The sequence below is a fragment of the Manacus candei genome, unplaced genomic scaffold, assembly GCF_025592945.1.
Source record: "Manacus candei isolate 608988 ecotype Guabito, Panama unplaced genomic scaffold, ASM2559294v1 h1tg000076l, whole genome shotgun sequence".
In the NCBI taxonomy this organism is placed as follows: domain Eukaryota; kingdom Metazoa; phylum Chordata; class Aves; order Passeriformes; family Pipridae; genus Manacus; species Manacus candei.
In genome coordinates, this window is record NW_026138124.1 from 2,184,585 (window position 1) to 2,199,316 (window position 14,732).

Here is a 14,732-nt window from a genome sequence, read left to right on the forward strand (position 1 = left end):
CACACACAGTGTTGTGTGCAACAAGGCTGACACTTTAATTAACAATGGAGGGACTTTCCCCAGTTTCCCTGTGACTCAGCAGCCCAGGCTCTCACCAGCTTACCTGTGTATTTCTGACTGGTTTTGCTCTCTCAGTAACTGGTTCAGCCCTGCAAAGACTCTGTCCCTAATCCAGCCAAATTTATACAATGGTGCTCAAGTCTGAATGCCAGAGCAGCCCCATTAGCTTCAAAAGGGCTTTTTTTTGCTGAAAGTTAAGCAGCTATTTAAGTGCTTTGCTAGCTTAGGGTCAAAGTGTGCAGCACCTTGTTGGACTGTGTCTTACCTACCTCCTCATTAAAGATACATCAGACCAGTTGGCTTGTCTTTATCAAGCAGAGAGGTGCAGCCAATTGACTCTATGTGACAGCTAAAAGTGAAGGAGATCAAGGGAGCTTGAGAGACAAAGAAGTTAGGTTTTGTTAGAATCCTAAATGAAAGGAAAATAGCGCTTGGCGAGCTACTGAAAATTGTTTCTTGTGTTAGAGGGATTTTATTTTCCGAGGACTTCAAATCAGGACTTTTGGAGAGATTTGGGTGTCTGGATGGAGGCTGGACTAGGGCAGAATCCATCTGCTTGTTTTGTTGTCGACCTTTCTGTTGTGAGTACTGTGACCTGAGCAATCTGCAATCCCAGGTAAGATGCACAGGACAATTGGGAGCCTCAAAGAAAGTATTAGTGAGGCTCTGGCATAATTTTGACAAGTGGGTTAGAAACAGCAAATTGCCTGATAGGCTTAATAGCGAGTGAAACTAGGCAGCAAATTCACAGCCAGAGATCAACTCTATGACTTGAGTCCATCTCCAGCATTTCCCAGATGATGACCAGGGAGAAGTTTTCCTTGTTTGGCTGCAACATTATCTTGATAGTTCTCATAATACAAATTATAAGGTCATTAGCATTTACATTTCTGTTAATGATGGCATGAAAAAATAGTTTGTTTTCAACACAGCACTGTGTCTGCACTTTCTCTTGTGTGTAAGGTCAGGATGTGTCCGTGATGGACCCTTTGGTTCCATAGCAGAAAGCTGTGAGGTCCTGGGTGAGGTTCTGCTCTCATCAGAGATGAACAATAGATGAACCTGGGCAGCATTCAGTTTTTGGCACTACCTACATTGGTCTTCTTTGATGTTACTCCCTTGGGGGGTGGGAAACAACCATATCCTTTGTGACCTGTTCACTGTCCTGCCTCTTGGGTTGAAAGGAGACCCCTATCCAAAGTTTTTCCTGGAGCCCAAACAGTCAAGGGAGTGGGTGCAGGGGAGATGTGGCAACACTAGCCCACCAGGATGATTGCCAAGGTGTGTTTTTGGAGGTCCCAAAAGGTGGAAAAGAGGTAAGTGTTGTCCCTCAGGTGATGGTGGCCCCTACTGCAGGGTCAGAACTGGAGTCCCCCGAGGACAGCTGTGTTTTGGGCTGATTTGGGGCAATTTCCTTGTATTTGATGCCCATAACAGCAACCCTCATTGTGAAATGAGAAGTCTCTCCCTCCCTGAGCCTGAGGTCTGCACAGCGAACTGCCCAGTTTCCTCCCACCACTTTTCCCCATAGGAGGAAACTTTTTCTACCTACACCTTTATTTCTACATCCTGAAGCTTAAATGCAACTAGAAAATCCTTTTTAAAAAAAAAAAATCCAGCAGAAATGTAAACTGCAGGGTCATGGTTCCATTTACCCTTCCAAGGCCCATCAGGAGTAGCTGGGTGTTTCTGGTAGGCCCAGTTATCCAAGTGTTCTGCACAGCAAGGAAATATCCCCAGTGTTATTTTCAGGCTCAGTGAACTCCAGAATACATTTGTGATTTTTCCTGTGATGATGACATCAGGGTGGAAACACAAGTCTGAGGACAACAGGCAGCTTTCCTGCCACTGCTCATTTACTGGCTTTCTGAGAACCACATCCTAAACACTTGGAGTATTAACATGATTTCAGCTCTTAAGCAAAACTAAAGGAGTCTTTTCATCTTCCCATTGAGTGGCAGGCTCCTTAAGTAGATCACAAGCTTTCTGCTGCTTTGTCTGAGTGAGGAGGAAAACTTTAATTGTTCCCATCTTCTAGTGCAGGTATTGATTAATTAAATGTATTAGCAAAGATCTTGGCCTACTTTTTGCACCATCAAACAAGTACTTAATGACTATATTACTATGAAAATGGCATCGGTTTAAAGCACTGCAGAGGAGCCCCTTTGTACTTTGCTTTCGTTTGATTTTTTTTTTCCTTCTTAGCCCATTATGAACAATAAAGTTTCTCCTGTACCGTGATATAGCACATCAGGAGGGAGAGGAGGTGGAGAGGAGCTCTGGGGTGAGGGATCTGGACTGGGCCAAGCTGGAGCTGCGGCGCCTGGGCCGTCCCCAGGCAGGAGGATGTGCTGCCAGCTGGGGAGGTCTCTGCAAGTGCAGGCGGGTCAGCCAGCAAATGTGAGATGGGAAATCTGTGTAATTTACTGTAATTTACCATTTGGTGGGTAGAAATATTAATATGACTCACATGCTGAGAGGGAGAAGGCGTGTTTCCGAGGAACATAACTAATAGGTCTGTGCAAGATAAAGTACACTGCCTCCCACCTCATTTCATCTCCTTCCTCCTTTGGGTCCCATTTGTAGAATCTCACTTATTTTACACCCCTTTGCAGTTTTGTAGCTACCTACCAGCTACCTCCTCCCAACCCATTGCCCTGTGCCCACCAATCCATATCATGGAATCACGGAACGGTTTGGGTTGGAAAGGACCCTAAAGCCCATCCAGTCCCACCCCCTGCCATGGGCAGGGACATCTTCCACTAGCCCAGGTTGCTCCAAGCCCCGTCCAGCCTGGCCTTGGACACTTCCAGGGATGGGGCAGCCATGGGCAACCTGTGCCAGGGCCTCACTACCCCCACAAGGAAAAATTTCTTCCTATATCCAGCCTAAGTCTACCCCCTTTCACTAAAGCCATTCCCCCTTATCCTGTCATGCACTGTGCATAAAGTGCCTGGGTTTTGCACACTTGCTGAGTGGCAAATCCACGTGAGCTCCACTGATTCCCACTCACTGTAGGGCCCCATAACACACTTGGGTTTTAAATGCACCTTTTCATATTATAGCCAGGGGTTCTTGGAAATCCTACCTTTTCCAAGCCTCCAAAAGCAACTGGACTCAGTCTTGCTCAGCCTCTCCAGTTTGCACCTAGCCAGGCTGTGATGTACTAAACGTTTTACAGCACCTTGAGTGTTCATACAGAATTGTGAAGATCTGACACCAATCTGATGCTTTCAATCTTGATGCTTTTGTCCAGCCTGTCTTTGTCTGTCCCTCCTAACACGTGCCAGCCAGGCTGGTGACCAAAGCCAAGCAGGGCTTCAGTGACTGCAGTGACAAAGCATTTCTCACTGCACAAAAAGAGTGTTATTGCAGAACACTTCATAATCTGTAAATTCGGAATTAAGGCTCCACATTTTATAGTACCAGTACTGGGAAGTCCCAGTCTGCAACTAAAACAGGCGCTGTGGTGACAATAACACTTGGGTTTTATGCAGTGCTGAAAGTTGAGGCACAGAGAAATTAAATGAGAATCCAACTGCCTTGGACACCAGGGAGACCATGAAAATATACCCAGAATACACCCACAGCTGGCTGCTAGTCCACAGCTGCTGGGCCACACTGAAACCTGAAACAAAATGCCTGTTAACCCACCTCTGCAGACAGGTGGGTTGGCAGCTCTGCTGCACGGGAGTGACTTGGGTGCCATGTTGGGTGGGAGGAGTGGAGAAACACAGCTGAGCTGCTCAAAATAGCCAGGAAAGGACCCTTAGTCCTTTCTTGCCTTGTTCCCTTCACATTCACAAATGTTCATCTCTGTCTCTCCTTTTTTCCATCCTTCCTAGGGGCGATGACTGACAGATTAATATATGTCTAGCTACGTGTCTTAGAAATCAAAAGGAAGGTGCTGTCAGAATCGCTTGTCAGAAAATGAGATTAGGCACACTTGTCATTTGCTGAGGATTGCAGTCTTTCAGAGATAAGGTTGCATTTAATGAGTGTAAAAAGCCTCCTTGTGAAAAAGGGGGTGGTGCAGGAGAGAGAGAATGATTATTTTTCTGGTGTCAGCTGAGTGCTTTATCATATAACTTGATAGCGTGGCACCCTGGCAGGCACTGATAATGGCTGCTGGGGCTATTGCACCTCTTCAGCTGCTCTGCAGCTTCAAAAGTGATGACTTGTTACCTGCTTTTAAACTCTCCTTGGATGTCGAAACCCACTATCCTGAGGGAAAGAAGCAAAAGCATGTACAGTGTGTTTTAAAGAAAGACCTGTGAAAACACACAGCATAAAGGGAACGTGCTAAATGTATGGCCACTTTCCCCAGCAAACTAGAAAGAATACTCAGCGGGTTTCGGTGAAATATGGAACTTGTCTGACAAGTGAAGGATAACTAATGAGAAACAGAGCTGTATCCCACTGAAACCAATTGTGTTTTGTTATGGAAAATATTTATCAAGCTTTTTTTTTCCATTTGTTGGTTCTCCTAACAGTGCCATAATAACTCCTCTCATGTATGTGATTCGGTTTCTCTCATAAACATCTCAGTTATTTAAATCTGCACTGGGGTGGGTGTTTTCTGGTTATCAATTGGACATTATCATCTTGTACATGAATATTTTAGGTGAATGTTTCATTCATCAAAGTAATGGTCATTCTTTTGCCAAGTTAACGTCTTTGCACGGTTTAGAAGCTGGCTAAAGGTACAGATTTATTGTTCATAATCTGCTATCTAAATATGAGCTGACAGTCAAAAATGGAATTTATCTGTTCAGCAGAAGAGCCTCTACATTAGCTACATGGTTTTGCAACAGTATTTCTTGCCTTGGCATACGTCTTTGAAAATTATCCTTGGAAGAAGAGATTTCTGTCGTATATTCTCCTCATCAAATGAGATGTGATTTTCATTATTTTGCTTGAATGTTACAAAATGAAAGAAATTACTTGATTGGTTTATGGTGCTGATTCAGCATTTTCTGGCCTAAAAATGACCTGGATGACAGAGTGGGATTCCAGCACGCAATAATGGATGCTTTATTTGGTGATAAGAAAGTCTCTTCTTCTGACTGAGAAGAAGAGAATGAAAAATATTTCTCTTATTAGGTGATTCAGTACCCAGATATTGACAGACAAATTAATTTGAAATACTTCTTCAGTTGCAGAACCTGCTAGCAGGCAGAAATTAGGGGAGGATAATGGCCACAGCTTTCAAGTGGTGCATTTATGAAGTGTACTACAGGAGTGCTGGTAGATGGGGAAGAATTTATATTTTATCTTCTTACCCAGTGATAGGATCTTATGTTCCAGGTTAGGCTGCAGCATGGGAAGCAGCTCAAAGCCCAGCAAGGCTTCCAGGAGCTAACCCCTGCTCTGTCATGTATTTAGTACCTGGGAACTCAAACTACAGGAAGGATTACACAGGAAGATATAAATTATTGTAGATTTTTACTGAAAATTATGGCCAAGAGTCAGTCTGGGGATTCTCACTCTTCGTGGTTGTCAATGGGAAGGAAAGATGACACTAGTGTTCACTTCCAGGAGCAAACACTGGAGAAGCCTGTGGGAAAAATGGCTTCACACAGTAGGACAGTTGGAATTTCTCTTCGGTGCAGCAAATGGGTTCAGAAAATTATCCAACCTCTCCACATGTGCAAATCTGGGCTAAATTCTGTCCTTGGAAGCAGTGGAGACCACTTAGTATTTTATAGGGCCAAGCTGTAAGGAGAGGGAAGAGAGAGCAGCCCTATTGTTCCCTGAGCCCCACTTTTTATCTTTGTTTCCATTTGAAACCCTAATCATAAAACTGCCTGCAGAGCAGTTGCCTTGCTGTTCCTCTAAATGAGAATTCCAGCTTTTATGCTAATTCAGTTTCAGGTTTCTTTGAACCTGCAGTTTATGGGCCTCTGCTTAAAACTGCAATCTGTTCTGCATAAAAGAAGGGATTACAGACGGGTTTAGTTTTGCGAATGCTGCAGAAAAATAAAAATAATAAAAAAAAAAGTTGCACTGTCATTAATATGCTCTCGCCAAAGTTTTGTGCTCTGTCAAATGAAAAGTGTTATTACATGGAGACTTAGCCAGGGATGTTCTACATCCAGTTTCCTTCTCGAAGGGGTATTTGCTGTTTGTGTCACCCTTTCCCCACAGGAGTGCTCTGTCCCTGCTGGAAGGGGTGTTGGAGGAGCACCAGGAGCACCCGCCCCAGGGCCGGGCTGCACACAAACATCCCTGCCCAACCCAGCAGAACCCGCCCTCACCACCAAGTACTTTTACTGGCACCTGTCATGACCTTTCTACAGCCTAACCCAGGGGGGATTTCGCTGTTGCTGAGGTCACTGTTGAGAACAGGTCCTTTTCTTGAACCTCCTAAAGTGCTGAGTTTAAGTACCTTCTGGCTGGGACATTGCACCGTGGCTTGTGTTCAGAGTCATAAACCTCTCCTGATAGCTCCATAAATTGTTTTCTTGGGGAAAAGACCCTGCATCTCCTACCCAGTAATGGACAAAGTCATGTATGTTTTCAGAACATTATGGAGGACTTTATAAGGCACGCTGCAAACTCAGACACTGTGCTGTCTTCTGGGAAGGTTAGCAACTTAATGGAAATATAAATGTTTCCAGGCTTTGACAGAATACCAAAGAATTGGAATATCCAGTTTTCTTGTTGCCAGGAAAAAAAGCTGCAGAACCTTCCAGGTGAGGGGAGGTTTGCCATGAATAATTTAATCCAATATAATCTGCTGTAATTTCAATATTCGTTTGGTCCTTGTGCCAGAGATGGGTAATTCTTCTTTGGAATTACTCTATGACTTGGAAACGAATGTCTGCTGTCTGGGCAGCTTTAGGTCATTTTTATAAAATACTTGGATCTGCAAACCTCTTCCAGAGAGTGAAAGATCTTGAAATTACTTTTGATCCAAGTTCAGTGCACTTCATTTGGCTGTTGTCGTGGCAGAAACAAATGTCGACGCTGACAGAGACCACAGACAGATGAAAAAAATCCTGGCAAAGTCCCACATAGATAAGAGACAGAAGGTTTCAAAAGCCTATCCAGGCATAACCTAAAACACAGGAAAATATTGCTGTCAGGAAAAGGGGAAGCTTAATCCAAAGGCCACTGAAATCACTAAGGGGAGAAGGGATCCCTTTGATTTAATTTGGCTTTGGGTGAATTTCCAAACTCCAAATTTCTCATTCAGAATTACACAACACATTCTGTGCATGTATAATGTTGTAGCAGGAAAACAGAGGTCCTCAACTTGTCTCTAAGGCACGAATAATGAACATAATGAGGCCCAGAGCCCTGCCAATAAACCCTCACAGCCCCAGGGAGATGGGCAGGTAAATGCATTTCTGATTCTGGGTATGCTGAGATTTCAGGTGTGGCATGTGGTTAACGTTGGAAAAATCCAGTACAGACAAGTCTGTAGTTTAATCCGGGCTAAATTTATCAAATTAAAGTCTTGTGAGGAGCCTAGGCTTTAATTAGACCTGTTCTTACCATGTCAGGATGTGGAAAGTCTTGACCAAGGTGCTCATAGAGTGTATGAGCTGCCACACCTTGGTATTGTGCATTTAATTCCTTGTCCAGGTACGGCCTCGCTGTCAGTCCCAGGGAGCTCCAGTTGTTGTACAGAGAACACTCTGCCAGTTTATTGCCTTTATTAATTTATTTTTGGTGGAGACTGGAATCTGCACTCAAGCCATCCATTTCCTTTGCTGAGCTCTGAAATAGCTGATGGGCTGCAATGGCTTTTGGCCACTGTCCACTGTTGATTTCAGAGAGCAGACCTGAAGACACCTCTGTTGGGTTCCTAGAGGAGGAGATGGAAACCACCTCTCTGATGGCACAAGATTATCTTTGCAATGTATATTTATTAGATGTAAATATACATGTATTAAAGGCAAAAACCTGTGCAATTTTAACAGCCAAAATCCATGCTCAGTTATGCTGTGGAAATCTAGGGATAACCCTGCTGAGGTGGACAGCCCTGGAGAACTCGTTTCCATTGCTATAACCGGGATCTGAGGTTTGCCACAATTCTTTCAATTTGGCCACAATTCTTTCATTTTCCAGCGGAGACCATTTGCCACAGTTTTAGCCGAGCGTTCCCACTGTGGATCAGCCACGTCAGGAGAGCACTGTGGTGTCTGCAGCCACAGGCTGAACGTGGAACTGTGGTGGGTGCCTCTGTCTCTTGTCATTTGATCTTCCCATGCAGCTGCCCCAGCAGAAACCACCACAGTCAGTGGAACTGTACCTCAAAAAAGACTCTTGGAGAAGCTGCTGAGAGGGAAAACTGTTCTTAAATGGATCATACAGTGGTGGAATGAGGAACTAACGGGAAATTATTTGCATAAAATCCTGCAGTTCTACATCAGTAGTTGGTCAGAAGGTGTTCTAATGAGTTTTTCTTTAAGTGTGGCACTTGTGCTTGTGTGGACAGTTCAGACCGTGCTTTCCCCATTCCCCTCACACGCTGTGGGGTTTGCTGTGGGCAGGGCCACCAGAGCCACTGCAGCGTGGCCATACCCTGGTCACTGTGACACTGCTCGGGGACAGCTCAGAGCCACACACACACCTCGGTGCCCCAGGGCCAGGAGAAGGGCAGTCCCTCATCATCTCACATCATCCCTGTCCTCGAGGTGAGCCTGGAGTGGGCCAGGACATAAACGTGTCTTTCCAAGCTCCCACTGGATTTTAGGTGTGTAACTCTTCTCCAGGCTCAGGTGAGGCCAACCAGGCAGCCACAGCTCTTGCTCTGCTCTTGTTTTCTGGCTGGTGTAGGTAGTTCCCATCTTTTCCTTAGGAGAGCTGAGCTCTGCCTCAGGGGTTGGGTGAGTTGGGCTTGTCAATCCTATTTCTGAGGATTTATCTCAAATCCAAGTGTAACCTGCACAAGTTTAATTCCATTAGCACTTCTAGCCCAGTACTGGTTTGAAACCCATTTCAAGATTTGAAAACACCCTGTGGGCAAGGCCTCATGAGCACATAAGCCCTCTCTTTGCACTTATCCCTTTCCCAGGAAACATCTTGCCATATGTGGCTACTGTGCCAATGCCATAACTGCCTCTCGTCTTCCCAGGAAACACCATTTGGCTGCGACTGCCACACTCCAGTGAATAATCATCTATACCATCGTGTATCTGTGTGTTTATGCTCCGTAGTGGCTTTTACTAATGTCGTGCTGTGCTTAAGGAAAACCTACAGCGAGTAGGAAATCCACTGCCCGTCCACAACAATGTTCAGCGCTGGGAGCAGCCAGGCGAGCCTCTGCACGGGGGGTCTCGGGGAGTCACCACAGCTCAGAGAGCAGCCTGAGGTCCCCGTCAGGCCACCCTGCCTGCAGCCGAGGACATTGCTTTTTTTCCCAGTTACAATAAAAAAAAAAAAAATAAATTTCCGTTTAAAAACAAACAAAAAAAAATTGCTAAATGCAATACGAGGTTTTCGATAGTGTTTTCTCCCGCGGAGCTTTAGCGACTGATGCTCGTGTGCGTGTGTGCCGTCATCCCGAGGGCAGCGGGGACCGTCCGGCTCCGCATCCGCCGCGGGTCCCTTCGCACCCCTCGAGGAGCATCCCCGCGGCTCCTCCGGGCCGGCAGAGCCGCGGACGGGGATCGCGGCTCCCGCGGAGCCTCCCCCGCCCCGGGCCGGGCCGCCCCCGCCGCGGGGACCCGTCGAGAGCGGGGCGGGGCGGTGGGAGAAGGCGGAGCCGGCGGGCGCTGGGAAGCGGCTCCGGGAGCGCCGCGCAGTGCGGAGCGAGCCCGGGCTCGGCGGAGAGGGGTCCGGGGGCACCGCATCCCCATCCCGGCCCGGCGGAGCGGCCGCCCCCGCGGGGATTACAGGCTTGCCAGGCTGTTCCGGAGGAGCCGGGGCCGCTGCGTCTCCCCCATGGAATTCACCTGAGCGCGGCCGCGGCGGGAGAGGGACGGCGCCCGGAGGGAGCTCGCTTCGGCTCGGGAGAGAGAGGACGGGCATGACTTTTTAACCAAAACAAAAACAGTCACCCCCTCCCCTAGAAAAAAACAGGAAAAAAAAAAAAAAAAAGACAGCGGAAGAAAAAAACCGAAAAAGCCGCCCGAAGGAAGGAAGGGACGCGCTGGACCCGCGGAGGGAGGAGGAGGCGCCGCGGCCGCACCGCCCCGCACCGCCCCGCACCCGGAGGTGCCGCCGCTGCCCCGGCCGCCGCCGCACATGGTTTTCTTTGTCCTGCTGCTGCTCCATTGAGCGCTCCCGCTCCGCGCCCGCCGCGCTCCCCGCACACCCCGCACGCCCCGCTCCTCCCGGGATCCATCTTGCGGGAGCGGGGAAGGGGTCGGCGGCCCGGGAAGGATGCCCGCCCGCCCGGCCCCCGGAGTTCGGCCCCCGCGGAGGATTAGTTGGGGTTTGGCTGCGGGACGCTGAGAGAGCCGCGCTGGGATCGGGAGTCCCCGCACACCGCCCGCCCCTCCCGCACCGCCATGAGCCGCGGGCCGGCAGCCCCGCGGAGCCCCCGGAGCGCAGGTAACGCGGGGACGGGCGGGGGGCTCCGTGCGGGCCCCCGGGGATGGAGGGAGGGATGGAGGGAGCGGCCGCCTCTCCCGGGCACCCCCGGCCGGGGTGAGGGGCACGGAGGGGCCGCACTGGCTCCGCGGGCAGGTGCGGGGCCGGTGCAAGTGCCGCGCCGTGCCAGCAATGAGTCAGGCTGCACCGTCTGCACAGGAAATATTTTAGTCATACGTCCCCTTGAATGGCAGCGCATTCCTTGGTGAGGCAAAAAATACTCTTTAGGTCATTTTTTTGTGTGTGTGTGCGGTTTGTTGGGGTTTGGTTGTTGTTTGTTGGTTTTTTTTTTAGCCCAGGGATTGCTGAGTTGTTTCATTTCGCGGTGAAAAGGTTTAAGCTGCGCTTGGTAACAAGGGGATTTGTAAGGGAAAACGGCCGAAGTGCGAGGAAGGGAACTGTGTGTCACCAGCTCCGGCTCTGTCTGTGCAGGAGCCGGGGAGAAGGACCCCGAAACCGAGGGGGCTCGGAGGGCAAGAACACCCCGGATAGCCCGGGGCGCCCGACCCGGTGCTGTCCCCAAATGTCACGGTGCCAGCAGACACTGTCTGCTCATCTGCTGCTCAAGGAAGACCTGGAAAGATCAGGATAAAGGGGAATGAAGAGAGAGTTGCACTTGGCCGGTGTAAGGGAAGGGATAGCCGAGCTCCTCCGCCGCTTAAACATCCACGTTTGGCCACATCGCACCCGCCGTGGACATAAAGGCACTTTGTTGTCTCCGCAGGTCCCTGTCAGTACAGAGCAGGGTTTAGGTCAGCACTGCACAGGCACTGAATTTCATCCATCTGAGATAGTGCTGAGTCGTTGTGGATTTTTAAATTAATTTGGCTTTTTGTTCCTTTAGTGTTGTTGCGTGGTATGACTGCCTGACTGTGGAAAAATAAGAGTTGCATGGAAACTGATACACTGTCTGTCTGCTGGCAGAGATTGTATTCGCCTCTGTATCACTGGTTCATCACCCTAATTGCTATTTTGTATTTAAAACCCAATTTTTAAATAACGGAACAGGCAGGCAAAGTTCCATCTCACCCTTTGAGCCAGTGTTTGGGTTCAGGGTATTTTTATGGTAACGCAGGCAAAGGGGTTCTTTCAAGTTGCTCTCCCATTCGATTGTGTGTGGTCAGTAATGCAAAATGAGATTCGCTCGTGGACAAGCTTTGTCTTTGTAAAATTGCTCCTTTTTTATGTATGTTGTATGGATAATCATCCCCGGGCAGGCTGTGTGGTGCACCACGTTATGTCCAAGATGTGCCACTTCCCGGTGTCACAGCACGGTTTATATGATAGCACAGGAAAAGGTTTCACCTGAAAAACCATGACTTAAAGACAATCTGTTGGTTTACACTTGGTGTTAGAGCAAACTTCATAACAAGGTGTTTTCCTCTTTGTAGTGCTTGGAAAAATCAAGTAAATATGCAACTTAGAGCTTCCCTGTGCTGTTTTGTTTTGAAACAGTAAAATAAAGTAATAGCTGAAACTGTAAGAAGTTTGTTTGGTTTATAATATTGAATTTTCTTTCTAAAAAGAAAGACTCATTCGGAGAGTTTTGACTTCAGAGAAAAGCTGCATTTGAAAAGACAACAACAGCTGAAATTCACTGGAAAAGATTATTTTTAAGCAGCCTGATTGGCAAGAGTAGGAAAGCATTGAGCCTCTTGTTGGACTAATACTGGGCTGCTCTTTAAAGCACATGGCCTTCTTGATCTCTTCAATTTGTGCATTATTCACATATTTTCATTAATTTAGAGAAAGTCGTCACTGCGTAATAAATCCATCATTGGGTAATAAATCCAGTGTTTACAAGGTATTTAATCGAGACAAAATACACCAGCTCAGCTTTTAAATAAGCCAAGCGGTAATCTAGTAAAATCTGTCTAGAAGTCTGAAAAAGAATAAAGCTATTTTTAACAATTAATCGTAGAAATCTTGTCTGTCGCTAACCTGAGGGCAAACAAATAATTTCAGTGTATTGCTGCACTGCAATACACAGTCTGAGCTGTGTCTGCTTATTTATCGGGAGTTTCTCAGGGAAGTTTTTAGTGCAGTCGAGATAGCGAACGTATATGTTGCTTGTCTGATGGTTTTTATTTGGTTCTGAATTGAGAAATTCCTTCCCTTTAATAAAAAAAACCCCACAGCCTGCTTTCCAAAGAGTGCTTTTAATTATTTTTCCTGAACCCAGCACGAAAACAGTTTCTAGGAAAAAACTAAAATTTTTCTTGAGTGTTGCGTTTTAAGCCTGGTTTTGCAGTGTTTTGTTACTGAGCACATTTTCCATGTATTTTCCAAAAGCAGCCTGTCTCTCACGGGGCTGGATCCCAGCTCCAGTCCTGAATCAAAGAACATTTGTGGGCGCAGAGGAAGGAGAAGTTTAGGCTGTAGCTGGATATATCGTGTATTGTGTGTGTGTGCCCAAACATAGCTGCAGAAACTTAGGGGTTTGTGCTTCTGGGCTCGGGGTGTTTGTCAAATGAACATTTCCAGTGTTACCTTCCCCGTCTGCTTTTGTGCTGGTTTGAGTTTCAACGTTTTTTTGTGAAAGCCAGGTCAGGCTTTTTATAGCAGGTAAAGAGCTGAACTGGCGCGTTGGCACAGGAACAGCAGGAGTAGGCGGGGTGCTAACACAATATTAGGAGGAAAAGCCTCCATGGATAAAGGTGTCTTGATGAAAAAGAAAAGGTTTATTAGTTGACACAGAGCTTGGCGTGAAGATTCAGTTGTTCAGAGGAAGGTGAATCCGACGTGGAAATTCTGATCCTAAATACGAACATGCTCTTTATTTTTGAAAGAGCTGGTAGCAGCAGTTGATGAAATTACTAACCTAAGTTATCAGCAGTGCTTTAAAGGTGGTAAAAATCGAATGTTGCCACAGTAGGGATCCCAAAAATACTTTAAAAATTAATTTAGAAATCTGCAGTTCTGGAAATTCCCAGAACTGGGCTGTGTGATTCCAAATCGTGACTCTCCTCCATCGCCGAGTCATTGTCAGAACGTGTTGGATAACGGCAGCACAAAGATCCAGTTTCCGTGCGGCTAATGTTGAAGAAAAACCCCATTTCTTTCTGAAATAGAAGCTTTCCAAGGAAATCTCTGCACTGCAGGGCGGCGAAGCACAGCCAAACAGCACCACCTCATGGACGCGGCCCCGGAGCCGCTTCCAGCGCTCCTGGTTTTGTCTCCTGATTTGTTTCCCTAAAATATACATTCCTCTGCCTGTGTATAAATACACCGCCGCGCCTTTGGAAATCTATCACTGCTACAAAACGTAACTTTTTTTTTTTTTGTTTGTTTTTATTGGTCTTTCAGGCATCTGATGCCAGCTCTGAGAAACTGTTCAACGCTGTCACAAATAAAGGTAAGGCTGCAATTCACATCCCAAACAGATTTTTTTTTTCTTTCCCCACACGTTTCTTTTCATGGCAATTTCAATGGGAGATGAAATGTAACTTGTCTTGCAGAAATGTCGCAATCAGCTTGTTAGTGCTTTTTATGTTTCTCTGGGTTTCAGACGTGTTCTGTATGCTTGGTAATTGCTTTGCTTAATATAAAATATAGGCTTTAAATAATGCATTGCCTGCCAGGTCAGAATTAATTTAAATAACAATATTAGGGAATAGTTTATTTTACAAATGGCTTTAATTTAAGCTCATTTAAATAACTGTAAGAGTTTTCAAAATGTTTTAACTTGATTGTTACTCATCAGCTCCATGATAGACGTGGAATTATGAATAGCCAATTTGCACTGCTGACAGTAATAACCAGCCAACGTTTAGTATTCACAGGATAATAGTCATAAACCATGGCTTACTGTGCTGTGTGCTTTCTGTAGAGTTAATAAATGATATAGAGGGCCACATTTAAATATTCAGTATCCCATTAATTTCTTCCAAACAGCAATCCAAAGAGAGAGTGGCTAATGATATAACAGTACATTAAGGGAAAACTCGCCCTAAATCAGCACCAATGAGCTGCCCTGCAGGGCTGGGCCTGGAGCAGCCTTATTGGAAAGGCTTTGGGGATCCTTTGGTTTTAATTCTTATTTTTGATTTCTTTGGTGTTGTTGCAAGGAGGGTGGAGGGTGCGGCTCCAGGCAGGAGTTGTGCAAACGAGTGTAATTCAAAGCCTGG

The 14,732-nt window shown here is 46.6% G+C and overlaps 1 protein-coding gene across 5 annotated transcripts in view; it reads left to right on the forward strand.

The window, feature by feature from the left end:
* The window catches only part of AUTS2 (activator of transcription and developmental regulator AUTS2), a 766,509-nt gene that overhangs the window by 682,161 nt on the left and 69,616 nt on the right, over window positions 1-14,732 (forward strand). For all 5 annotated transcript variants that reach the window (XM_051809512.1, XM_051809510.1, XM_051809514.1 and 2 more), the window contains exon 6: window positions 13,912-13,960. In XM_051809512.1, the coding sequence (XP_051665472.1) occupies window positions 13,912-13,960 (49 nt within the window). The remainder of the gene's footprint in view (window positions 1-13,911; window positions 13,961-14,732) is intronic.